This window comes from Prionailurus bengalensis, chromosome E1 (genome assembly GCF_016509475.1).
Source record: "Prionailurus bengalensis isolate Pbe53 chromosome E1, Fcat_Pben_1.1_paternal_pri, whole genome shotgun sequence".
NCBI classification, from domain to species: Eukaryota; Metazoa; Chordata; class Mammalia; order Carnivora; family Felidae; genus Prionailurus; species Prionailurus bengalensis.
Window position 1 is genome coordinate 60,010,525 of NC_057347.1, and position 25,624 is coordinate 60,036,148.

Genomic DNA, 25,624 nt, shown 5'->3' on the forward strand with positions numbered 1-25,624 from the left:
GATAGCCTGCACAGAGGCACCATCCCCAAATCCACACCGCCCTCCTGGGGGCACTGGAAGCCTAGCCCCATGCCCTGCTCCCACCCCCGGAGGTGGTCTCTGCGTCCTGCCTCTCCAGCCCCTTTACCTCCCTGCCTTTGTCCACATAGCTCCGGGGTTCCCCTGGGAGGTGCTGCCTGAGTCGTCTAAGCCAGTTCCAGTGTCCTGGTCAGAGAATTCCTCTGTGACCGCCCTATCCCAGGGGGGACGGGGCGGGGGGACCCTCCTGCCTCAGGGATGCCCACTCTGGCTCTGCCTTGCTTCCTGGCTTTCTCGAGGACAAAGCTGTCCCTTGCTGGAGGGGCGGCTCCTGGGTGGTTCCCCAAACACCTCAAAGTACTGAGCACAGGGCAGTGGGTCCTTGGGTTGAAGGAACGAGCAAACAGGCCAGGCAGCAGGGGGGAGGCCACCAGCGGCGCAGCATCTCGGGGCTGGTCTGGGCTGCTCAGAGGCCCCGGCACCAGAGCTGCGCGCGGCCCAGGCGGCCCCTCCTGAGGCCTGGGAGCCCTGCGTTCACCTCTCCTCTGACCCACAGCGAAGCACGTGGTCCCCACCCTCGAGGAGGGTGCGGCCAGGTCTGCAGCGGCCTCCCCCACACTTGCCGGGAGTCCCGGTGGATTCCTGTCCCCCGCCCCAGGGAGGCTGATCTGGACCTCCCTTCACAGGATTCAGCCTGAAGCATCTTGGGGTCCTAGACTGGGGGGGGGGGGGGGAGGTTCCTCGCTGCTACATTGCCTGCTGCACCCTCAGTACGTGGATGGTGGGGCGGGGGAGCGGGGCCAAGAGCCCAACACAGAGTACCTCCCACCAGGTTTATTGGGTTGTGCGCCAGCCAGTCAGGTACAAAATCAAGAACAGTCTGTGGGGGAGCAGCGAGGCCGGCCAGGGAAGCGGGGGGCACAGTACCCAACAGCCAGGCCCGGCGCACCAAGGACGTGCCACGGGTCAACAGGTATCCACGCAGGAGACGGCATGGTCTGCACCCTGAGACGGAAAGGGGGTGCCCCCCTTGGCTCTCTGCTCCCCTGAAGCTGGCTTCAATGATCCAAAGGGCTGAACGGGCACCGCCTCGAGCTGGGCAGCAGGGCCGTCCTGGGTCTGCGGAGCTCCGGGGGCAGGGAGAGCTGAGCTGGGCCTCCACCGGCCCACAGGGCAGCGCCCCTCCAGCCGCAGGTGCCCTCTGCTCACCCTGTTCGCTGGGCCGCCCCACCGTGCTGCAGGCCCTCTCTGTGCGGCTCAGCGGGAAGGGCACCTGGCCGGAGGGGTGGGAGGCAGCGTCCTCCACTCTGGCCCTTCCGAGACGGGGCCAGTCAGAGGGAACACTGGAGGCTTTGTTAAAACCGCGGGAGCCAAGCCCTCAAGGCGCGGGGAGCAGAGCAGGGGGAGGGCCGGCACCCGGGCGCTCCGGTGACCTTCCTCTGGTCAGAAGTCACAGTCACTCTCCCTCTCGGGATGCACCTCCTGCCGACGCCTGGCCTCCAGGAAAGCCAACTCCTTGGCCTCCTTCTTCTGGTTCCGGGCCTCGTACTCTAGCCTGGGGGCCAGGCCAGGGTGAGCCGTGTGCCCGGGCCTGGGCCTCGTGGCTCTCTGCGCCCCCCCCGCCCCCCAGGCCCTGCCAGGACCCCTCTCACCTGTTCTTGATGATGCGCTGGACGATGAGGTCCGTGGTAAGGTCGTTCCCGCTGTCGATCTGACAGAAGATGCCCCTTCTCTTGGGCTCCTGGGGGCCAGCGGGGAGGGGAGAAGATGAGGGCCCTCCTCTGGAACCTGAGGACACTGCCCAGCTGCCCGGGGCCCAGGGGGCCCTCAGGAAGACCAGAACGGGTGCCGTCAGTCCTGCCTGTTAGCAACCTGCCTCGTCATAGCGGGGTGCCACTGGACTGGCAGTCCTCACCCAGCCTGGGTCCCAGCACAACCCACCTGGTAAGGGTCTGAGCCGTCCTTGTCGGGCACGATCTCCGTCTTCCCGTGACACACCAGGTCCACCTGGGGAGGGAGCAGGGATCAGGGAGCCCGCCCCCACCCCACCCCCCGTCCCCCCCGCCGCCGGCACTCAGGGCCCTCCTAGGGAGAGGCTGCAGCCGTGTTCTCAGCCTGGCCTCCCCTGTGACCTGGCCCGCCAGCAGCCTCACCTTAAAGTGGTCCAGGAGCTCCGCCGTGACCGAATATGGGGCCCCGATCACCACTTCCGACACGTACTACGCAGACACGGAGCACAGGTGGTTAGCTAGGAGCCTGCCCGGCCAGAGGGTGCCGGGAGAGGGCTCTCGCCGCTAAGGAAGCAGGGCCTGGGGCGGCAGCATGGTGGGGCTGGCCGGCCGGAAGCCCAAGCCTCCTGGATGCCCTGGGACCATGAGGCTGGGAAGGAGACACCACCCAGGCCACCCGCCCACCTCGGCACGTACCCGGCAGGCCAGCACGCTGAGGGTCCGCTCGTGCAGGTTCATGATGGGGTAGTTCTTCCCCTTGTAGTGGTTGACCTCCTAGGGCCAGAGCGAGGTCGGGTGAGCAGGCAACCCAGGGCGGGTGAGGGCCGTGATCCCCCAACGGTCCCTCGTGGGTGGGGCCGCCCCGGTCCCCAGAAGAGGCCCCGGTTTGTGTCCTCCGCCTCCACCAGCATCCAAGGCCTCACCTCCTGTGGGCCCCCCGACCCAACCTCCACCCCAGGAACCCCCGCGGGCCCCCACACCCTATCCGCTGTCCAGGGAGCGAGACCTGGTCAAAGTGCAGGCCGGCGATGACGTAGGGCCTCTCTGCCAGGCCGTGCACCTTCTCCAGGAAGTCCACGTGGCCGATGTCCATGCCAAAGTTAAGGAGCAGGTAACAGAACCGGGGGCCCCGGCCAGCTCCCTCACACTCCACCCCAGTCTGGGGGCCCGTGGAGTCAGTGAGGCCCCTCTGGGTCCCGTGGCCCGGTGGTACAGACGTGGCTATGCAAAGAGAAGGCCCAGGACGGGGGCGACCCTCCCACTAGGTCCCAGAGGATACGGAACAGGTCAAAGGCGCCAGCCACGTAGATGACCGTCTCCCCTGGCTGGGGTTCTTTCCCAGAAGCAAACTGGATGATCTTCTGGGACGTCTGCAGGAACTGTGACACCCCCGTCCAGGGGTTCCGTCCCCCCGGGCACTGTGAGCCGAGAGGGGTCTGGTAGGTGACACGCCTCGCAGGCACGTCCTTCACCTGTCCCCACCCCCGAGCCCCTCCTCTGAGCCTGGGGCTGCCCACACCTGCCTGCCCGGCTGTTCTGGGAGCAGGCAGCAGGGACCGTGGACCAGAACCCGAGCCCCAGCCGCAGCCTGTCAGCTCGCTCGACCGTCTGTGTGCCGGACGGTGGGGGCCCGGCGGGCCATGCCCAGTCCATTCCAGGGCCAGGCTGGGTAAGCTCCCTGTGACCAGCAGGACACGGCTCCACCCCATGGCCACGGCAGGCACTGCGGCCAACACCGCCACGGCCTGACAACTGGCCCGCCGGTGGACGCGGCCCCTGTGGGGATCCAGCACCCTGAGGCCACCTTCTGGTCACCTGGGAGGAGCCTTCGGAGGAAAGCGTCTCCTTCCTTCCCGGGTGTCAGGTGAGGGGGTTACAAAGGGAGAGAGAGAGGACCAGGCCGTCCAGTTAGAGGCCACCAGACAGGGGCCGCTGTGACCGGCCAGTTTGCCAGGCCCGGTGGTCAGTGCCCAGCCAGGGCGCAGAAGGCAGGGGGCTGGGTGAGGGGCAGCCTGGCCGGCCTTTCCCCAGGGGCGGCCCGGCGGGGGGACGTCAGTGCTCACCTTGCCAAAGCTGTCTGCGTATTCCCGGTACTCGGAGGACATCTCCTGAACGGAAGGATGCGGGATGTTGAGGGGCCTCGCCCTCTAGACACGACCAACCCCAGGACCCCTAAGACTCACTGTCCTGGAGCCCACACAGGGGTCAGGACACGGCAGGCTGGGTGCTCCCTCGCTCCCAGCGGTGTCCTCAGCCCCGGGACGTCGAGGATGCCACCCAGGTCCCCCACAGACTCACCTCACAGCTGTGATGCGCCTTGGTCACCAGCAACATACGGCCGACGAGGTCTGTGGTGGACACGCCCTGGGTGCGCCTGCACTCTCTGGGGACAGAGGTGGGGTCAGGGCTCGCGTCCTGGACACGGTCGAGAGGCCCCACCTCCGGCTCACCCCAGCCCCCCGCCGTGCCGCGTGCAGACCAGAGAGCGGGAAGGCCGCTGTGCTTTTATCAACTGAAGGAAATGACAGAATAGAGGAAAAACGTTGCTAAACCCCAAGCGTGAGGCGCTGGGTGGGCAGGCCAGCCTCGGGGAGGCGGCAGCTCCGGCCCCTGCCGCACCCCGGACTCTCAGGTCTCGCCCTGCGGCGCGTTCTCTGCCAAGGGCGTGCCGGGCCGCGCCGGCCTTCTGAGTTAGTCACCGGCGACAGAACCCGCTCCCCGGTCACGGCCCCGTGCGCCTACTGTAGCCGCCGCGTGGGGCGCCGTAGGCCTACGACACGCCAGCCCCCCACGCTGCGGCCCTGCCCGCTAGACGCGGGCCACGGCCAATTTCCTCGCGGGCAGCCGGAGCCCGGGGGAAGCTTCGAGCCCCACTCCTCGAGAAGGCGGGACCCTTGCTGCGGCTCACCTGTACCTCCCAGCCTGCTTCACTTCCTCGTAGGTGTCCCTGCCGTCTACCGTCAGTGTGATGTCATCTAAGGGGCGACACGCGCGCGGGCACGAGGATCCTCAACCCAGAGCCACGCAGGCTTTTAGGACCCCCAACCCTCCTCCCAGGCCCGCCTGGCACGCAGGGACTCGCCGGTGGGGAAGGAGCCAGGGCTTTCCCAGATCCCCCGAGGGCTCGGTGCTGCTGCCCCAGGTGTGCGGAGGCCCCAGAGCCCCAGCCCCGCCCGCTCACCGCCGTGGACACAGAAGTCACAGCTGTACTTGTCCAGCGTCTCCAGCGTGGTCACGTAGGGAGCGGCTGGCACCACCTCGTCCACCCACTTGATGGCCCGTACCATCTTGTATCTCTCCTCCTGAGTGAACACCGGGGGCCCCTTGTGCTTGGAAATCTCCTCTAGAGCCGGAGAAAGGACAAGGATGAGACCCGTGAGCTCTGGGGGGGCTGGGCCACAGGAGCCCCCGCCCGGCACCGAGCAGTCTCTGACCACGCGTGAGCTCCGTCGCGGGCAGCTGTCTCTGTCACTGCGCCCTCGGCCCACAGGGCAGGAACACACCCAAGCGGACACCGCTCTGTCCTCTACGGGCCAGCGCAGGTGCTCACGATGTGTTTGCTGGACAACTACACGGTCCCTTCATCGGGTTCCAGGTAGTCAAGCGCTCCCTTTGACAAGTGGGTGCTCAGTCCTCGAAGGCCCTGGGAAGCAGGTCGATGCGGATGTGTGTGTGGAGTGGGCGGCAGAGCCGGAGGCTTGGTCCGTTGGCTGCACTGCTCAACGTGCGAGGCACAGCGGGAAAGCCCTGGGGGTGCTAAGCCTGGGTCTGGAGTCGGGGTGAGCATGCTGAGCTGTGATCTTCCGAAAGACGGCCTTGGGTCTGGTCTCACCCCTTGCAGGGCCCTGCAGAGTTAGTGAAAGGCGGCGGCCCCAGCTTACCATCGGTGTGCACACCCACGATGAGGTAGTCGCCCATGGCCCGTGCCTGGCGCAGCTGGTTAGAGTGGCCGTAATGCACCATGTCGTAGCTGTGAAAAGGACAGGGTGCTGAGTCCCTGTGCTGAGGACACGCAGTGAGCAGCTGGAAGCGGAGGTGTGGGGGGTGCAGCCTCTGACAAGCCGCCACTGGGAGCTGCTCCCCAGGGTCTGGGCTGGGCCTGGGCTTTCAGGGGGAGGCGGGTACCCGGCTCTCCACACCACCGCACCCTGGGCCACATTGGGCAAGCATGACAGGGGCCGGACTGTGCCCAGGGACAAGGCCCGCTGGTCCCCAGGGCCGGCGAGCACACGGCACATACTGTGCGCCCCAGACCTACCACGGAGCTCTGCCCTTTGCTCTCAGCCCCTCCGCTATCCAAACGCCAACTGTGGCAGGCAGTCCCTTTAAGCTTTAAACTGACAGTAACTTAGGAGTGGGCTGGACTCTGTTCCACTCTGAGGCAGGTGGACAGTCTTGGGGCCAACACAAAACAAAGTCCAAAAGTGAGCAAAGGCAACTGCTAGCTTCGGAAATCCTGCTTGTTCCCCCCTGGCCTCCGGAAACTCAGCGAGCCTCTGCTCTCTGGGGCCAACCACCACCTCCCTGGCCTCTGGTTGTAGAGCTCTTATCCTTTGATCTAGGCCTGGTTAAGAGTAACTTCTCAGCTGAAGACTCACGGGCTCCCCGCGTGGGCCGAGGGGAACCCGCACGTTTCTCTGGGGGCCCCAAGTGAGCCCCACAGGAGCTTTGTTTTCTTCTAGCTTCATGTTGTCTCCTGAGTAGGTGACACTGCCCCCGCTTCTCCAGGTGACCCTCTTCCACTCCATGCCACCTGCTACTCCCGCCACAGTGCACCAGTCCCGGCACAGAAGCCTGTGGGGTCACATGGCTCCGGCCCTGGGGTGAGGGAAGAAAAGTCCAAATCCAGAGGCACGACTGGTCCTTAAGCTCACTGCACGGGCTGGGCCAGGGGTGCAGGGTGTGTCCTAGCTACTGTGGCCCGTGTGGCCATGGGGGGCCTGCTGGGGTAGGGGCCCGGCCCGGCCAGGGCCAAGGTCAGAGTCCACCAACAGAAGCCACGCTCCCTCTGCCCCTGACCCGGGTGACCGTGGTGCAGCTGCAAAGTCACGGCAGCCCCTCTTGCTCTCCTTGGAAGCTGTAAGCTAGCAGGGATGGGGACTGCCCTCTCTCGGATCCCATTAAGTAAAGGTGGGAGAAAGCACTCTAGGTGGCAAGCCCTCAGTAGAGGTCAGTCTTCCTCTTACCTGTTGACAGCCCCAAACTTATCTTGAAACAAGTCCAGCTGTCTGGCTGGCCAGAAGAGAGAAGGGAGGGGGCACTGTAACCCTCCTGGGATGGCCCCGGGGACCTGGGGGCCTCACTGGGGGTCTGGGACACCAGCAAGTCCTGCCCTGATCCCTGCCCAGACAACCCAGGGGAATCTCTCCGATCTAGCGATAGGCGAGCTGGGCAGCACACGGCTCCTTCCGAGGGGGCGCACCTCACAACACCAACGTGATTCCTGTCGCGGGGACCGGACACCCTCGCCCCGCGCTGCCACCGGCCAAGATTCGGGCGGGCGGCTTAGCGGCGGGAGCGGCAGCGCCGGGGGGCTGTGGCCCACAGCCGTCCGCGGCGGGGCGGGCGCGGGTCGGCCCCGACTCGCTGCCCGCCCCTCGCGATCCACGGCCGCCCCGGACACTGGGAGCAGGCCGGGCCACAGGCACGTCTCCGGGCGGCGGCCCCAGCCCAGCCGCCCCCGCCCCGGCCGCCCGCGCTCACCAGCCGTCGCACCACACTCGCACGGCGCGCCTGCCCCCCGGCCCCGGCGGCTCGGCGCCCCGGGTCGCCCCGTGCCCGTTCCGGATCATGGCCCCGCAGCGGCGGCGCGGCCCGGCCGGTTCCCCGACTCCCAGCGGCCGCCGCCCGCCGGCCCCGCCCCACCCGGCGCACGCGGCGTCACGCGGGCCTCACCCGCCGCGCGCGGCCAATGGCGAGCACCGTCCCGCCCCCCCGGCGCCCCGCCCGCCGCCCACAGCGCGCGGCCAATGGCGTGAGCTAGGGGCCGCCCCGGAACCGAGCCCCGCCCCTCGGCGCGTGGCCAATGGCGTGAGCCGCCACCGCCGAGCCCTGCCCCCGCCCCGCCCGGCGGCCTCCGGAAAGTCCGTCTCCCCCGCGCGGCCAATAGCGTAAGCGCACCTGGCCGAAGAGGCGGGGCAGGGCCACGTGGGGCCCAGCGTCCCCGCCCCGTCCTGGCCCGTCCCCCAGCCCCACGAGCCCCGCGGGGCGCCCGCCCCCCACCACGCGCCAGCCGGACAGTCACAGGACACTCGAGGGACAGTGCTGAGATGTTTAATAACAATAAAAAGGGCTGCTGAGAGCCGAGGCCCAAAACCACCCCTCTGCCGCAAACCCCACATGGAAAGAGGTTCCTATAAAGTTAACAGGTTTCAGTACGAAGTAGTAGAAAGAGGGTTGAGGCCCCTGAGACTAGCCTGGTGAATGAGGTAAGGCAGCCGCGCTTCCTCTCGGCCGGCCAGCTGTGCAACGACCCGAGCTCTGTCCCCAAAGAACGGCACGGCCGCCGCCGCTTTATGCAGAGGCTGCACAGGCGAGGCGTCCTCCCGGAGACGCCCACAGCGGTGCAAGGGGGCTTCCGGCCAGAGGATTCTCGCTGGACCCCGGGGCAGTCCTGGCCGGGCCCCCCCACGAACAGGCGTTCCGTCCTCTGCAAAGTGCCAACTGTTCCCGTCAAGCACCGGGTTACGTTACTTTCTTCCTTTTTGTGCGTTTAGTGCAGCCCCTGCCAAACCAGCCTCCCAGCACCGGGGCGGAGCTAAGTGGCGCGGCTCGCTCTCCGGGCGGGGGCTCCTCGCGGCTCCTGCACAGCGACTTCCGACTGTGGGTGCCTTCTTCACCCGCACGCAGCGGGGTCGCCAGGGTGAAGATCGGGTCCTGCCACCTACCGAAAAGGGAAAGCTGGGTCAGACATGCCTGGGAGCCCCTCAGTCACAACCTGCCCCAGGGCGGGAAAGCTGACTGCGGTCACCCTGCTGCCCTCCCCTGGGGTCTGAACTGTGGCCAGGCTCTGCCTAGCGGCAGTTCCATCACACCCAAGCTACAGAGCAGCCGCCGGACGGCTAAGGTTCCTGAGTGATTCAGACCAGCTCGGCCCCCAGAACTCAGTGTCCTTGCTGGTGATCGAGCAGGCTGTGCGCGCCCAAGGTTGGTCACTAGCAACTGTGGGTCCCACCTTTCAATTGTATGGTCAGGGGTGGGTGGGCCAGACCCTCTCCCTCTTCCCAGACTGCCAGACCTGATGGGGGGGGTGGGGGTGGGGGCGGGAAAGGCCAGCTGACTAGGGAGGCGCGGCCTACAGACTACACCGTGAAGAGATCATGTGTCTGACGGAGATGTAGAACCACATATCATAAACTTAAGATACAGATAAGCACTGATAAAGAAAATGAGCTAAGTTAATGTAAAAAAAAAAAAAAATACAGTACACAATAGGCCCACATTACAGAACAGCACAAACATAACATACAAGAATTGCCAGGCCCAGAAGGTGAAGGGATCCTTAATTCTTGAACCCTTTGATTAAAAGAAGTTATTGATTTCCCCTATAAGACCCTGAAAATTCACAGAGAAAGAAAGTGTAAACTTTTTACTCAATACATACACCACGTCTAAATTATCACAAATTCTGTATTAAGGTACAGTTTAAGCTTCCCCAAAGTACGCCAGCTCCCCGAACCGAGTGCACCGAGATCCTGTTTGGAGATGCCGAGACCACGTCCCTTCAAGGCACCTTCGCGTCCAGGCTGTCGGAGGTAGGAGGGGGGCTCTCCAGGCACACACTGGCACATTCTCTCTCCCCATGGGGAGTCACACCAGCCAGGGGGCCTCAGCTGATGCCTCTGCCACTCCCCCTTGCTGGCAGAGGCCACCAAGCTGGGATCACGCCTCAGACACCATCTGCGACAACTCAGAGCATTCTCTACACTCAGTTCACGAGAAAAGACAGACGCGGTCCATCCACACAGGGCAGGGAAGGGGGGGGATGCACCCGTGCCCCCCTCACCTGCTGTAGGGGGGGATCTCCAGGCCCAGCTCGTCCATGAGGAGCTGCATGACGTCATCACACTTCCCATGAAGCTTCAGGGCAGCCCAGTCATCCTTCGGGGTCCACTGGGGACAGGGGAAGGCGAGTGAGGATACCTCACTTCTTCCCAATGGCCCTTTCTTGCCATATCTCTGACCCAGGACACGAACGTCCAGGAACTCTCTGGTTCTCCTGTTCTAAGGCCCAGGTCTAAGGAGGTGTCTCTGGGTGCTCAAGTTACCTGCAAGTTTACAATGTAGAGCTTGGGCCGCCTGCTGGGGGGCTTGGTCATGCACCAGAGGCGTGGATACTTCTTTAGAACCTGCAGGAACGGACAGACGGACAGAAAGACCACATGCACAACAGCGAACGAAGCTACAGGAAGCTAGCTTCTAACACTGAACTGGCCAGGGACTGGCAGTTCTCCCCTCCCCTCCGGTCCAGTCCCGTCCGCGGCGCTGTTCACGTACCTTTAAGCTGGAACCTAAACACAGGATCGTGTCTGCCTTGCTGGCAGCCTCAGTGGCTGCCTCCCAGTTCAGAGGCTGCCCCAGCGTGCCCCGCTCCCCAAAGTGCACAATGGTGTCCCGGAGCTGGGCCCCACACTTGTGGCAGGCCCGGCCCGTCTGGTGCCGGTGCAGGGCGGTGCGCTCAGTCACATCAAACACCCTCACGTATTCCCTGTTGGGTGTGCAGGCTGTACAGACCTGAGGAGGAGAGGGCGCCGTGAGCAGGAGCCGCTGGCCCGCACAGGCCCGCGAATCCCAGAGGGACCGCTCACTTCAATGTACATGTTCCCGTGGAGCTCCGAGATGGCCGTCCGCGGCAGCCCGCTCCGCAGGTGGAGCCCGTCACAGTTCTGAGACACCACGTGCTGCACCTGCGGGGCAAGTAAGGGCAAGTCAGCAGGTGGCCTGAGAGGGGCTGTGCTCAGTAGTGAAAGCAGTCCTTGACCCTGCCCAGAGTCCCCAGACCAGGGCAGCTCCGACCCGACCCCGTGTGGAGCCTCACAGGCAAAACCGGAGCGGCAGGCCGGTCCCAGCAGCTGGTCTAGGGGGGTGGGGGGTGGGGGTGGGGGGGAACCCAAGCTGCCCCCGACCAACCCGGAAGCACTTAGCGAGCTGGGAGTGCAGCTGTTTGCTCTCGGCAGGGAAGGGGCCGGGGCCCGAAGTGACACTCTCTTGGGTCATTATGTTTCAGGTCACTGAAGGACCAGGAGGACTGACCCTTCCCTACTTGGTTGAAAGTGCTCGGCAGAGGGTCTTTAGAGTTCCCACGGGCCTCCCCTGTACCTAGGTGGCTTCTGAGGTCTGTGGGGACAATGTGAGAGAAACACAGGGGGGAAAAGCCACCAGCGGCTCTCGGCCTGAGGCCGGCCCTACGATTCCCGCGAGAGACTACCCTTCTCTTGATAAAGCAGCGCCGGAGTCTAAAACACTCTGTGGGCACTTATCCCAGGGGTCCCTGGGACAGAGGTATGATGCAGTTGCCATGTGGGCACAAAGGTGGCCCCCCAGGTCCTGTGCCAGGGACCCGGCAAGTACACTAGCTAGCCGCACCGGGCTCTTACCAGCTTTTGCTCGTGTAAGCGGGCGATGCTCATGTGGGTGAGGGTTGGCTCGGCCTCACTCAGGTCAGCAGCACTGCCAGGTGGAAGGGAAGCAAAGGCGTGGGGAGCTGTGAGGCCAGGCCCAAGCTGCCTCTGCTCAACTGGCTGGGAAGGCTGCACCAGGCCGCTTACCTAACGCTTCTCCCTTTCTGAAGCAGCGTCCACACTCCATTAGGGCCCCGGTAATCTGGGATAGAGGCTGCCTGCGTGTTCAGAAGGACGAGGCCAGTGAAAATGCATCACCACGGGAACTGGCAAAATTCCCCCAAACGAAAACTCAACGTTTTTCTCTTGACGTGTTCCAGACCCGTCTGTGCCCTGGCCTCCGTTCATTCCACAGGCTCAGCATTTCCTAGTCCAACCTGCCTGAACCCAGATGGAGTGGCTCCTTCCCTCTGCCCGGACCCCTGCCCCAACCCGGTCTAGCTCCTCCCTCCGGCTTCCAAGGAGTCCTGCCTCCTCCGGGAGCCTCTCCAGCACGAGCACAAACTGGGCTCTGCAGCCCCATCTGTCCTCCAAACCAAGGGAGAGGACGGGTCAGGCTGATCTGTGTGTCCCTGGGGCCCAGCCAGTGCTCAGGAAACACTTAGCAAATGGTGGCACCCTAGGTAGGAGAGCTGGTCTGTCCCAGTTCTGACACCCGATACGGTGTTTCCTGACCTCCCTTGACAAAGAGAGCCAATCTCTCCAGACGAGCTAAACACCCTGAATGTCCCTACTTCTCAATGCAGAGAAACGAAACCACCACGAGAGAAAACAGAAGGTGTGCTCGGAGCAAGGAGTCTTACATTCCCTAGGCTGTGAGTGACATCCCTTCTGGGGAGCCCTGTCTCCTCCCTGCAGCTTAGGCTCAGAAAAATGCCCACCCCAAGCAGTGTGGTTCTGAATCACACTGAAAAGAGAAACCTCAAACAGTGATGCTCAGAGCAAACTAAAGAGCAGGACTTTCAGAGACGACAGGAATGACTGGAGGACGGAGACCCGACCACCAGGGTCTGCAAGTTAGGACGGTCAGCGCCCCTTACACGATCTCGCTGGATCTTCCCTTGGCCCTCTCCTGTAAAACCTTACTCAACCTTCAAGGCCCGGCCTCAATGCCGCCTCGCACAGAAAGCAAGCTGGATGGATGTCCCAGCTCTCTGAGACCGCGGAGGGCGTGTCTGCATGTCTGCTCTGGCAACCCGGCCCGGCCAGCTACTGCCATCCCCTCATCACCTGCAGCCTCCCCGAGGCCAGAAACCCTCAGTGTTCACCTCTGCCGGGCCCACACATGGGTCACACTCGACAGGCACCCATTAGGTGGACAGGTAACACTCTCAAAGCTAGCCGTGTTCAATGGCCCGAGATAGCTTCTCAATAAAATGTCCCCAAACCCAACGCCTTTCTCTTCTTTACCCGGTGTACTCTAATTCTAACTACCTCGCGTTCTACGTACTTTCCTTCAACATTCAGAAAATAACAACGAACGCGGAATCAGGAGACGGTCTGGGGCTTCGCTCTACCCACATACCCTTGGAACAGTGAGTTAACCTCTCGGACTTGAAACGAGGAGGGGCCTGCAGGCACTAAAGTATTATGTCCTGTTTCACCCCTCTTCCCTTCTTGCCTCGAACGGGGTATCACAAACACTGCAAGTGTTTACTCGTATTTATGCCCTCAACGAAGTTTGAGTGCTTTCGAGCTTCTCGACTGTGCTCTCCGCGGTCCCGGGGTCAGTCACCCAGAAGGGGGCGCCCCACACCCGCCCCCGGCGCTCCGGGTTTCTCCCGGACCTGGGAGCCGACGCCGGGGCGCGGCCGCCCACGCCTCGCCGCCGTACCGTGCTGATGCCGGCGCCCGTGTAGACGACCAGGTACTTGGCGTTCCGGACGGCGCCGGCCAGCTCCCGCACTTTCCTCCGCAGCTCCTCCGGGTCGTCGCACACCTGCCGAGACGCCGAGGCCGGCCGTAAGCCCCGCCCCCGCCCCCGCCCGGCTACAGGTCCGGCCCCGGCGGCCCGCCGACCGAGCCCCGCGCCGACCGAGCCCCGCGCCGACCGAGCCCCGGGACTCGCCTCCTCCTGCCGCCGCTTCAGGCCCTCGCGCCGCCTGCTCCGGCCCTGCAGCTCGGTCACCAGGTCCTCGCTCTCGGCCAGGAGCCGGCCCTCCTCGGCGCTGCGCTCCGCTGCCGCCTTCCTCAGGATGCGCGACACCTGCGGGCGCGGGGCAGGCGGTGAGGGCGGCGCGGGGCGGGGGCGCGGCGCGGGGCGGGCGGCGGCGTACCTGACGGAGGCGCTCCCGCTGCTGCTCCTCCCGCAGCCTCCGGACCCGCTCCGCCGCCTTGCGCTCCGAGCGGCTGGGACCCCCGGCTGCCATCGCTCCCGGGAGACCTGCGCTTCCGCTTCCGCCTCCCGGCAGGCCGTGCACCGGCGCATGCGCGCAGGGTCCGCCCCGCCCTTCCGGCCCCGCCCGCGCGGCGCGCAAAGGAAGCACCTGACGGTCTCTTTAAAAGGTGTTTATTGATCATATACAAAATAAAGAAAACCTTATATATCACAAACATACACTATGTACAGCAATAAATACCCGGGGTCCGGCCCAGTGCCGCCCCCCCTGGACAATAATTTAGCAATAAATACTGCACAGGGCGGGGTGAGCGCTGAGGCCACAGCCCGCCCCAGGGAGGCCCCTCCTCACCTGGATCTTCCACAACCCCTGCCTGCCCCGGCAGGTCCCAGGGTACCACCACCTCCCCCTGGTTTCAGCCCTAGGCAGGACAGGCAGGGTCTGATCAACTCCGCTTGGACCCAGCCTCTCAGCGCCAGGAGAGCACCAGAGCTGGACGCACTGGGCAGCCCTTGTCCTGTTGCCCTAAGATGCCAGGAGAAGGCTTTCTGTACCCACTCCCGTTTGGTTAAAGGCTTCAGGGAGTAGCAAATTGAGGGGATGGGGAGAAGGAAGGGGCTGGGACACGAGGGTGCTGGTGGGGCCGCCCCCTCGCAGTCCATCAGGGGCACACTCTTCTAACACTCCAGCTCACCAGACACCCACGTACCAAGGCTGCTGTTCCAGCGTGGGGTGGAAATGTGCGTGACCGGCCCAAAGGTACAGCCCACGCGCAACACACACAGGCCAGAAGCAGGACAGGCCATCAGTCTCCAGGGCACACCCCTGCCTCTGTGTGTCCTCCACTCTCCCCACCTGCTCCAAAACTAGACAGCCAACAGGAAGGCAAAAACGCGCCAAAAAGAATTATTCAGTGGCTTCTGGGGAAAAAAAAAATCGTTACTGTGTTGGTTCCTTTCACCAAACCACAGCCTAAAAAAGTAACTTACAAGATCCCAGAGCGGAAACGGTGCTGCAGGCTGTGGCTTGGGCTTCCCAGCTGTGGATGGGAGCTTTAGCCAACTGGCCACCTCTGAAAGGGAGGCCACAGGGACAGGAGGGGGCTTGACCAGCCATCCGAAAGCAGGCTACAGCTGATCAGAGCTGTGGGCCCAGGAACTGACCATAGAAGCTGTTGCTGACGGGCAGGGTTGTGCACACAGACCTGAAGCCTGGACCAAGGGCAGAAAAGCCTCCGGGGAGACCTGGTATCCGGCAGAAACCAGCACACCACACGGCCGAGCAGCCGTGTCTTCCCACCTTTACAAACAGCGGTGCCGCCCAGAACAGCAGCCAGGGCCATAGGGAAGTCTCCCTGGGGCCACACTCAGGGCAGGAGCTGACCTGTTCCCACAGGGTTCTCCTCTGAAATCTGAGTGTCTGTGTCGGGATGAGGGGGGAGTAGGGCTCAGGTCCGATGGGAAGGAAGGTACATGTCATGGTTTACTTAGCGGACCAGTTTGGGAGATTTGGCCTCAGCCAAAGCCCTCGATTCGCTGTGTCAGAAAAGTCGAGGATAAAAAGAACACAACACCCTCACAGTAGGAAAACTGAATTGACAAGAATCAGAAAGACACCAACCAGTCACATGTGGACACAGGCTCTACTGTCAAGAAACCAAGGGGAAGGGGGAGAGGGCAGCGTGCAGAGCGGCCCCGTGGGGCTGGCTTGATGGGAACAGGATGTACTCCCAGACCCGAGGAACAGCTGCTCCAAATCCAAAAACTCCGAAGGGAAGCATGGCCTCAGTAATTCCAGAAGCTTCTTCCAATACCTAAACCAAGGACCTGCAATTTCTCTTCCGTCTGTGTCCACCCTCCAACCCGCCTCTGGACTTCCAAACCCACCTCCCTTCTCTCCTCTCCACGTCTCCAGCCTGCAGATGGACAACTACCTCCCAGCAAGGACGAAAGTGTCGGGACCGTAAGCGGATATGGAGAACATGGACGTGACCCCTCTTCAGTGATTCTTATGACGCGATTCCAGCTCACTGCTGCTACAACCAACGTCAACAACTTTCATCTAGACCCTAGGTAGACAAAGCCAGACAGCAAGGAGGGGCAGGAAGCCACTAAGTATTGAGAGCCAACAGTCAAAATCTCCATCGCAGGCTGACCCGGGTACAACCGGGAATGACTCAGCCTCTAGGGCCAAGCCCATTAACATGACAGAAATTGACAGCGTGCCCCTGCTCCTACCCCACGGGCACACTGGGGTCAGACTCTGGGATGAAAATCCTCCCTGCAGCCCACGAGGTCACACCCTGCGAGGCCGCACAGTGTTTCTTTTCGCCAGCCCACACTTCTGTGCTTTACAGGGGTTCGGGGCCCCCAGAGGAGCCAAGGCCCATGTGGCCAGAGATGGGGCAGTAGCCTCTTGAGGGCAGGCACCGCAGGAGGCCTCCGAGGAGCTTCCCAAGCCCAGTCTGGAAGACTGGCTGCCTCTGCCGAGGGGCCACGGGAAGGTAGGCTCAGCCCCGCAGAGGAGCACCCCTTGAGCTGAGCAGCGCATCCCTGGAAGACACAGATCCCAGAGGCGAAAGAAGGCCCAGAGCCCAGTCAGGGTGAGGTGAGAGATAGGACCCGGCCCTGGGCACTGGAGCCCTTGTCTGGCACCGGCGGAGACACCCCCCCCCCGCCCCGCCCCCAGGCTCATGGGCAGGGTGAAGGGGCCGCTCCAGGTTGAGTCCTCAAACCACCTGGTTTTGCCTGGGAAGCTCCACTTCACAGCACAGCAGCACTGCCAGGACACGTGGGCAGCAGGCCTCGCGACCCCCACGTGGGCTCCACGGGTCCCGATGAGGCCCCCGTGCAGCCCACAGGAACAAAGCTGGGGTCGGAGGCCAGAGCCCAAGCACGTTGACCAGAGGCCAGAAGGAAGACACCCGGGGGTACCCTAGTGACTCCTTGGTCCCTGCAAATCTGCCACCCCTGGCCAGAGGCGGTGGGCATGGAGGCAAGGGGCGCCGTGTGGGATGGCCCCCAGTTTTACCTACCCGGCCATTGGATCAGCCCAAGCCTAGGACAGACATGCGAAGCCAAGGCTGTGCAGGGGTGGGAGCGGCAGAGCCCCCAATCTGCTCCTCTGGGGTCCCGGGTCAGGCACCGAGGCAGAGGCGGGGGGGGGGCTGGGCTGCTGGGGAGATTCCCGCGTTCTGCCGGAGCGGGAGTCGCCCAGCGCCCCAGTCCGGGCCGGCAAGCTGGCAGAAGCAAACACACAACCAAATCCAAAAAACAAACACAGGAATAACAGACACAAGAAGTGACACCCACAGGTCAAAGGTCACCAGAAGCACCAGCACGTGACGCTGCACAAGACCTCACCAGGCACGGACGACACCACGGCACCGGCAAGAGACGGAAGCAGGAAGGGCAAAGGAGTAAGTCACTTTCGGTACAATTGCAAGAGAGATAGCAAAGAGGGCGCCAGGATGCGCCTTGTGGTCGCCCACAGCTTGGCTTTTCTTTTTTTTTTTTTTTTTGTCTTTTTTAAAACTAAGTTTTATAAATAACGTCTGATAACTCTGTGTATATAAAAACTAAACTCCAACAGCCACAAAGACTTGTCCATAAGTTTACAAGAAAGGGATTTTTTTTGTTTGTTTTTTTTTTCTTTTTTTAAACTAGCAAAGTTTCTATTATACTTTCTTCCCTTTTCCATATATATGGTCAAATGTTCTTGCTTGTTTTTTTTTTTAAAAAGACAGTTTTATAAATACTCTGCAGCTCTTTTTTTTCTTTAGCTTTTAAACATATAATTTAATAACTTCGTAAAAGGAACTCCTCTCTTTTAAATAAAGGGCCACGTAACCACACAGATAGGTCATGTAAACAGTGACACGGGACCCGTCGCAGGACACTGGACACACCCTTCACGAATGTTCACAACCAGTGATTTGGTCTTGTTCAGTGCAATGCGTCAGGCTTGAGCGCCGTGGGCCCTGGCCCAAAGCCATATAACGCCCCGTCCCTCCCAGCGGCCGTAGCGCCCAGGCTGGTGGCCCGCCCATCCAGGCCCATCCAGGGCCCCCAAGGACACCCTACTCTTAGGAGCAGAGCCCATCTATGCCTGCTGGCCGCGCTGAGAGTGAATCACAGCCCCCTGCCAGGCAGCAGCTGTCGGGGCCTGTGGGCCACCCAGGAGCGGACAGCAGCCCTCCCTACTCAGAACCGCGAGCCCCAGAGAGCTCATCCGATCTTTCTCTGTTGCCACAGGGCCAACTCTGGACTCCCAGCCTGCACGGCCTTGGTACAAAGGGGGCCGAGGCAACCCCACGTCACCGCCGAACTGACCAATCCCAACGTACAAGACACACGATGACAACGACGAGATCAAAGGGGCTCAGCCCGGCGCCCCGGGGTGCAGGTTGTGCTTTGCAGGGAAGGGAGGAGGCAGGAGAGGAAGAGGAGGAGAGGAGGAAGAAGGGGACAGGGCTGCCAAACTCGCCATGCGCCTAATGGCCCCTTGCAGACCCGCCCGGGCAAGCGCGCGTCCCTACGATCGGGCGTCCGTCTTGGACTTTACTATCGTGATGACGCTGGTGGCAGCCACCTTGCCAGGGACGAGGGGCCCCAAGCCGGCCGCGAGGGGGCCCCGGGCCGGTGCCACGGGACTGCGGGCCACCGTCCTGGCGAAGTTCTGCAGGGCCTCGTACTTGGAGCGCAGCGCGTCGAGCTCCAGCTTCATGCTGGCGTTCTCCGAGGCCAGCTTCTCCACCTCCTGCTGCAGCTCCGCCTTCTGCTTCTCCAGCTCCTCCTTCTGGGTCACCCGCTTCACGCGGCAGCTGGCGGCGTAGCCGCGGTTCTTGAGCGTGCGCCGGCGCTGCTTCAGCTGGATGATCTCCTCCTTGGACAGGCCCCGCAGGTGCTGGTTCAGCTCCCGCACCGACATGGTCACCAGCTCCTCATCAGTCAGGCTGGTGCCATTCTCACCTGGCTCCCGCTTCACCTGGGGGCAGGGCAGTGCACGGGGTCAAGGCTGAGCGGGGGACCGCCCACCCTGGAGGCACCCCTGCCTCAGGACTCCATCCACCCCGCTGCTCACCTTCAAGGCCTTGTTTCCTTTATTGGGGGTCGTCATAACCCGGGGGCACAGCACGCAGGCACTCTGCGAAACAGGGAGCAGAGGTCAGGACCCTGGAGAACACCCCGCTTTCCCTCCCCAGTCCATACAGAGCCTGGGGGAGAGGCCCAGCCGCCCGCCCCCCCCCCCCCAGCCTCGCCTCTCAGCTGACCGTCCCCAATACCCCGAGGACCACCCGCCACCCTTTGGCTAGGCTGTTCCCCGTCCCCCTTGTCCCTAGAGAACCCAGCAGGTCTGAGGCGGGAAAGGGGAACCGAGGCGCTGTTAGAAAGGCAGAGACCAGGAAAAGGGGCTTGGGAAGAGTTGAGAGGATGCAGGAGGGGCCAGCCTAGAAGGAAGCCGGGAGCTTTAAAAATAACCCCAGTGTGCGCCCCAGAGCACGGCTGTTCCTGCCCAGTCACGCTGACTCAGCACATTGCTCCCGCTCCCGCTCCCTCACCGGCCTGGCCTGGCACTCCCCAAGGCTGCCAGCCAGCCAACACAGCCCCAGGGGACCCGGAGCCTGAGCAGAGCACCGCTGGGCCAGGAAGGCCAGCCTGGCCAACGGCAGGTAGGGCTGGGGCCGGCGACCCCGCACACGCACACGTGTGCTCCAGGGTCCTACCTGCTGCAGCCACCTCCCCTCAGCTGGCCCTGCCCCCACGAAGGCTTAGGAGCCAGTGGGGACTCAGGCCAAGAGGAAAATGCAGGAGAGCCCTGAATCTCCCACAGACTTTTCACTCTGAACAGCTCAACTCTTTCCAGCACTGGTGGGAGCCCCCCCACCCCTCCAGGTGGCAGGCACTCCAGCGCGGGCCGCACACAGCCCACCTCCGCTGCCGATGAAGCAACCTTCCTGTGGCCTCAGATTGCAGCATCTTGCGCCCCTGCCCCACCCCATCCTCGCTGTTTCATAAGAGTGCCCGGTTAGCCACGCAGGGGCCTGCTCAGCCCCTTCCAGCCCCCCCACCTGAGGTCACTGCCCACAGTGCAGGGGACAAAAACAAGAGGGCTGGGGGGCTGGACCGAAGCCCCCGCCCGGCACCCACTCAGCTGCCCCTCCCACACTCTGCCCTCACTTTCTGCTTCCTGAAGCCCTGCCAAGGACATTTCTGTGCACCTAATCCTGGCAATTCTGGCTCAGCCAACCCCCCCCCCACCCACCCCTAGCCCCCTGCTCTCCAGGTTAGACGCAGAAAAAGACGTCAGACGTGGCTGGAGGGCTAAGCCAGACTGCAGTTTCCCTGCCGCAGGAGAGGTCTCCTACCCCACCGGGGAGATAAAGCATGGGCTGGGAGGGGGGTGGAGGTGCAGTTGGCTCCAGGGTGGAGCCCCCGCCTCACCCAGCCTTGCCCCAGGTGGTGCCTCATCACAGCCAGGGCATCCGGGCTCTCAGGCCCTGAGGCTGGCGTCTCACGGGATGTTCAGAGCAGAGGATGGAAAGATAGGAACTGGAGGTCAGAAGAGCCTCAGGGCCCCCACCCCACCCTGGAAGCCGAGCCCTCATGGCAGAGCCAGAGGGGCGCCCCCAGTCTTGAGTCTGAATCAGGGTGCAAGGACACCGCCCTGGGTCCAACCACTGTCAGCCTGAAGGAAAAGGCCTGCCACCAGCTTCTCCCGCTCGCCGTGCTCCCTCCCCTCCAAATGCTGAGCACGACGGTGACTTCCTGAAGAGATCACACAGAAAAGTGCCGAGCGTGGCGGCTGGGAGCTGAAATGTGCCTCCTCGACAGATTTCGCCCTCCGCAGAAGGCCTGAACTCAGCACAAGCACAGCCGCTCGCCTCCCAGTCAAAGGTGCGTGTGCGTGTGCGTGCTGTGGGGGAGGGGCAGGCCTCTGCAAAGCCGGGGCCTCAGCCCCCTGGCCCGGCCTCTGTCCACCGGGGGACACACACAGATGTGACAGAGACAGCCTTTGGACATAGATGGCTAGGGATAGCTCAGGCCACCTCCAGAAGCCAGACGGGGAGTATCCCAGAGACGGGACTGAGGAGAAGCTTCCTCTCCTCCCCATCAAGGGCCGGTCCAGAGCTGGGGCCTGGTCATCCTTCCCAACTCAACTCCCCCAGAGGCCGGGCCACCCTGGGGAGAGGGCCCGGGCAGTCCCCAGGGTCTGAAACCACCAAGGTACCCTGCGCCACCCACCCAGGCTGAGAGCCGGTTGGGATGGGAAAACAGGTTCCGAGAGTTCCGTCCCCTTTACCCGGGCCCGAACTCTAGGATGTGGACACTCGGCAGGAGGCAAGACAGCCCGCCCCTGCTCCTTTTGGTGGCCTGCAAACTCTAGTGTCCAAATGTCCCCAACAGGCGTGGCCCCAACCTAGCCTAGCCTTACTCCCGCCCTGCCCTTCAGAACCACCTTCTCCAAAATCTCTCAGCCACTGAAAGCGATTCTGAAAAAAGTTTCAAACTTCATTTCCACCTAAGCATAAATAATGACAAGACTTACAGAAATACCCCTTCAGGAATCTGCATTTTCCTAAGGTAGGAAGAAATTCCAGCCAAAAGATGAGCTGAAGTGTTACACAAAGCTGCCTCTGTGTGTGTGTGTATATGTGTGTGTGTGTGTGTGTGTGTGTGTGTGTGTGTGTGTGTGTTGGGGGCAGGGGGTGTCCCTGAAAACAAACCACAAGGCGGCCTGACCTAGCCATGAACCCCTAGGTTCAGCTCTGATCTAGACAAAACACCCCCCGCCCTGGAGGCCAGGAAGCACCCATACATTTAGGAAAGGTGGCCCAGGCCACACCACCCTCAGGCTGTCCCCCCCCCCCCCCCCCCCCCCCGCCAAGAGGCCCAACATCCATCAGGGCCACAATCTTTACTAACACCTGCTCGACACTGAGCCCCAATCTCAAGTAGGACAATTTTGGGGTGACTGGGAACCGCATTCTTCCACTCCATGCCTTCCACACCAGCCCGCCTGCTGTGCCCCAAAGGCTGGGCACCCTCAAAGCCACCACCACCTGCAGCTTTGACCCAAACCCCAAAGCCAGGCTGTGCAAAGGGGCAGGGCCTGCTCACCAGACACCTCACTCCCCAGATGTCAAAGTCCTGCCGCTTCCTCTCATTGGCAGTTTCCTGGTACAGCTGCACCTGCTTGTCCCTGCCCTGTCCACTGCCCTCCAGGACTTGAGTAAAGGCACCCCTCTTTCTCCCACTGACTCCCTCTCTGGCCAGGGTGTATTCCTCTCTTTCTTCCCCGCCCAGGGGCTGCCCAGCCTAGCCAACCAGACCAGTCACAGGGAAAGCCTGCTTCCCAGCCTGGCAAGCACGGCCCCCCTAAGCTCCTCCCCTCCTCTCACTCAGAGAACTATTTCCCAGTTTGGGGAACTGTCCCAGACGCTGGTCAGGGACCAGCTGCCTGAGAAGAGAATGCCTGGGAGGGGAGGGGACGGGCAGGCCAGGGGCTTCACGTTCTGCCGGGGGAAGAAAACCTCCCCCGAGGCCCCTCCACCGTCTCCTCACCCGCTCCTCCCTCAACTCGCCTGCCAGCCCGAACTTGAACCGGTGCCCCAGTCCCTGGGCCTGGGCCCTTCCCCAGTTTCCCTCCTGCGCCTATCTCCCGGCCCCTTAGACCCCAGGCCCCTTGCTCAAATCCCCCCCAGACATCAGAACGAGCATCGAGTGACCTCATGCTGATGACTCAGCAAGTCTCCCTCTGGGCTCTGGCAACGCGTGTGACGGAGCGAAGCCGCCGCGGGCAGGGTCTTCCCGGCCCCGCCACGTGCCGCCCCCTACCCCCCACCCGCCCCGGCCCGCCGAGGACCCCCGCGCCCGGGCGGGCGGACACAGACACCTGATGAATCAGCAGCGAGAACCGGGGCCCAGAGGCTCTTCCGCGGAGCCCTAGGCGCCCCGCTCGACCCCACCCTTTCCTCCCGCCACCGCGGCCGCCCCTCCCACCGGGACGCCCCGGGCTCCGCCGAGCGAGCCCCGCGTACGCCCCGCCCCGCCCTCCTCCGGCCCCCGCGGCCCACCCCCAGCAGCCCCGGCGCGAGGGCCGGGAGCTGCTTCTGAGCCGCGGGGAAATCGAGGCACGGGCCGCCAGCAGGGCGCGGGGCAAACCCGAAGCCGGGAGCGCGCGGCCCGCGCCGCCCCCGGCCCTCCAGGAGGAGCCGCGGCCCCGCCCGCCCCCACCCCGGGCCCGGAGCCCCCCGCCCGGCCCGCCGCCGCACTCACCCACCACACTGCGGGCCCGGGCGGGCCGAGGCCGGGGCGGGCGGGGCGGGGGGCGCTCCGAGGCCGCGCGGGGGCTCCGGGCCCGGGGTGGGGGCTCGCCGCCTGCGCGGGCCGGGCCGAGCGCGCTGGGAAGGCCGGGCCGGATCAGGCTCGGGATCCGCCGCCGCCGCCGCCGCCGCCGCCGCTCCACAGACGTCACATGATGTTTGGTCACGTGGGCTCCATTCATGAAGCGGCGACGCGGCCGGCCGGGGCTTAAAGGGGAAGGAGCGGCGGCGGCGGCGGCGGCGGCGGCGGCAGCGGCGGCGGCGGCCGCCGCGGCGGGACGCGCCTGCACTGCGCCTGCGCGCCCGGAGCTGTCGCCCCGGCGATGCCGCCGCCGTCCTGCCCCGGCGGGGTCTCGCGGGACTGGCCCCGGGCGCGCGCACCTCCGCGGGCCAGGCTCCGGCCTTCGAGCGGGGAGCCTCGTGGGACTGTCCCGCCGCCTTCCTGGCCCGGGGGACCCGTGCGGACCTGCGGTCCCGGGGCATCGCCAGGAGGGTCCTCGCGGGGCTTCCCAGGCTGCCTGGCGGGCCCTTGTAGGCATGACCTCGCCTAATTGCGAGCCGACCTCCGCCCTGCCAGGTAGCCGCGGCCTGGTTCACGGAGGACCCGACAGTCTTGTCCAGGAGGCAAACTGAGGCGTGTTCAAGGCCGCCTCCAGGATCCTGCGGGGAGGGTGGTCTGGCTTCACCCAACGCCCGAGACCCCACACCGAGCGCCGGGCAGTCAGGCAGCCCAGGAGTGGGTGCCCCGTAAACAAGTGTGGAGTAGTTGGTGCACCAACTGCTCCTTTCCCGTTCCATCCACATCTGCCTGGAGCTCAGCTCACAGGAGTCCGTGGCTGCGCCTGCCTTTTCTCTAAGGACTTCTCGCTGCTGTTCAAAATTCCCAGAGAACGAGGCAGCCCAGGGCAAGAGGGGAAATTGGAGGGATCCATCCCATTTCCACTTCCAAGTTCTGGATTTCCTTTCTCGTGTGTAGAGTCAGGAAGGGTGACTCACCCCGCCAGGCGGGCCAGTGGGACTCAGCTGGCAGAGGGAGGCGTGAGGGACAGGTGGCCAGGGCTTCACGGGAACTCAGTGCCACTGACGAAGGCCACTCGAGGAGGCCCCCAAAGCTGGGGGCAGAAGGGCACCACAGCACCCCCTGCCTGCCTCCAGTAACCTCTCTGAATCCCACAGTGCCTTGTCACCAGCGTTGCAGGTTTGGGCGTGGTTGTCTTAATCCAAGCTGCTCTTTAAGGGCAGGGCGTGACATTGTACTGGGCTCCACTGGAATCTCACATACTGCAGGGCCTTGAGATTATATTTTTAATCTTTACACCCATCGTGGAGCTCGAACTCACACCCCCAAGATTGCAGGCTGTACTGACTGAGCGAGCCAGGTGCCCCAGGGGTGTGACTTAAAGCCAACTCAATCCACAGAACAACAAAGGCTTGCCCCTGAGGATAAGAATGCAGTCCTGTGGGCTCCAGCTCCTCCAGCCTCCTCACCACCGGATGTCAGCGCCGTTCTCCTGGTCCCACTTGGCAGGGATGTGGGGTCTGAGCTACTGTTGGACCTTAAGAGCCAGTCCATGCAGCAGGGCCCTGGCAGGCCACACGGGGTTGACTTGGTGCCACCCAGCTCACGCCAGAACCACGATGCCATCAGGAAACACCGGTGATTGGCCTGGGGCTGGGGGTCACCATGGGTGGAAGCTCGCTGGCTAATCCCCACTCGTCTTCCCACACCCCTGACTCCCCAGTCCTCATGGGAGGGAGTCTGGCTGCCATTGACACGTGGGAGGTGACGGAGAGGCTGATTTATCAGTCATTCGCGTTCTGCTCCTTCTCACCAAGTGAGCAAGGAGTCCCCTCCTCCTCCTCCCCACTGGGAACACACCCAGCCACCTCTTCTGTCTTGGAAGAGGGACAAGCAGGCATGGGGATGCACCCACCCAGGGCCATCAGAGAGGTCGGGAAGCGAATCGGGGCCCAACTCATCTGGAGGCCGGTGACAGTGTGGATGTCAGGGATGCTTCCCACAGAGATGGCCCTGGGCCCTGAGGTCAGCCCTCTGGCCATGGGATGGGGGTCAGCTCTACGGCCCTGGGAGGTCAATGCTCCGGGAGACAACCCAGACTCTTTGCTGCCCCCCTCCCAGACTCTTGAGGAATATGGGGGAGTATGTGGAAAAGTGTCCTGACCACCTGCAGAATAACCGATAGGGGGTTTGTTTGCATGTCTGGGAGAGGCCACCGAGGGAGAGGAGGTGCCCTGTTGAAACGATCAAGATAGCCAAGCCCCCAGCACCTGTACTAGGGTCCAGCTAAAGGCCCCAAGAGAGTGCGTGCTTGCTCCCACCTGTCAGAAGTCTGGCTGACTGCCACCCACGGTGCAGGACATCTGTCCCCCGGGAATAGCACTACAGCCTTGCCGGGGAGTGATACTGCAAAGGAACAGGCCCAGGCTTCAGCGTCCCTGCTGGTCCACGCGGCACCACCTTGACCAGCTTCCAGATCTGCCGCTAGGGGGCAGACGCTTAGACCTGGCTCTCTGGTCTGGCCTGGCCTGGCCCTCTCTGGGCCTCAGTACATTGCTTCCTGCAGCAGCTGA

At 63.4% G+C, this 25,624-nt stretch overlaps 3 protein-coding genes across 8 annotated transcripts; all 3 read right to left on the reverse strand.

Annotated features, from left to right (window-relative positions):
* Window positions 1-837: 837 nt before the first annotated feature.
* PCYT2 (phosphate cytidylyltransferase 2, ethanolamine) lies at window positions 838-7,583 on the reverse strand. 4 transcript variants are annotated; one of them, XM_043585388.1, is made up of 13 exons: window positions 7,452-7,583; window positions 5,630-5,718; window positions 4,930-5,091; window positions 4,657-4,723; window positions 4,047-4,131; window positions 3,812-3,856; window positions 3,028-3,166; window positions 2,755-2,837; window positions 2,445-2,522; window positions 2,172-2,237; window positions 1,960-2,025; window positions 1,671-1,759; window positions 838-1,573 (listed from the first exon to the last, which is right to left on the reverse strand). In XM_043585388.1, the coding sequence occupies exons 1-13, from the start codon at window positions 7,538-7,540 to the stop codon at window positions 1,462-1,464; spliced, it is 1,170 nt and encodes a 389-aa protein (XP_043441323.1). In that variant the 5' UTR covers window positions 7,541-7,583; the 3' UTR covers window positions 838-1,461. The 4 variants fall into 4 exon arrangements, with proteins under 4 accessions (XP_043441323.1, XP_043441324.1, XP_043441326.1 ...); XM_043585389.1 differs by lacking the exon at window positions 7,452-7,583 and adding an exon at window positions 7,171-7,335; XM_043585391.1 differs by lacking the exons at window positions 5,630-5,718; window positions 7,452-7,583 and adding an exon at window positions 5,252-5,623.
* Window positions 7,584-8,005: 422 nt separating this feature from the next.
* Window positions 8,006-13,801, reverse strand: SIRT7 (sirtuin 7). 2 transcript variants are annotated; one of them, XR_006297990.1, is made up of 11 exons: window positions 13,645-13,801; window positions 13,437-13,574; window positions 13,203-13,307; window positions 11,516-11,586; window positions 11,345-11,417; window positions 10,556-10,654; window positions 10,245-10,481; window positions 10,016-10,096; window positions 9,754-9,860; window positions 9,217-9,302; window positions 8,450-8,631 (listed from the first exon to the last, which is right to left on the reverse strand). XR_006297990.1 is itself a non-coding variant. In XM_043585398.1 (10 exons), exons 1-10 carry the CDS (start codon window positions 13,735-13,737, stop codon window positions 8,433-8,435), a joined length of 1,203 nt encoding a protein of 400 aa, XP_043441333.1. In that variant the 5' UTR covers window positions 13,738-13,799; the 3' UTR covers window positions 8,006-8,432. The 2 variants fall into 2 exon arrangements, 1 of the variants encoding a protein (XP_043441333.1); XM_043585398.1 differs by lacking the exon at window positions 9,217-9,302 and having other exon boundaries at window positions 8,006-8,631; window positions 13,645-13,799.
* A 59-nt stretch (window positions 13,802-13,860) lies between these two features.
* On the reverse strand, window positions 13,861-23,180 carry MAFG (MAF bZIP transcription factor G). Of its 2 annotated transcripts, none has more exons than XM_043585400.1 (3): window positions 22,986-23,180; window positions 18,790-18,852; window positions 13,861-18,693 (listed from the first exon to the last, which is right to left on the reverse strand). In XM_043585400.1, exons 2-3 carry the CDS (start codon window positions 18,823-18,825, stop codon window positions 18,241-18,243), a joined length of 489 nt encoding a protein of 162 aa, XP_043441335.1. In that variant the 5' UTR covers window positions 18,826-18,852; window positions 22,986-23,180; the 3' UTR covers window positions 13,861-18,240. The 2 variants fall into 2 exon arrangements, with proteins under 2 accessions (XP_043441335.1, XP_043441334.1); XM_043585399.1 differs by lacking the exon at window positions 22,986-23,180 and adding an exon at window positions 21,828-22,338.
* Between the last annotated feature and the right edge of the window lie 2,444 nt (window positions 23,181-25,624).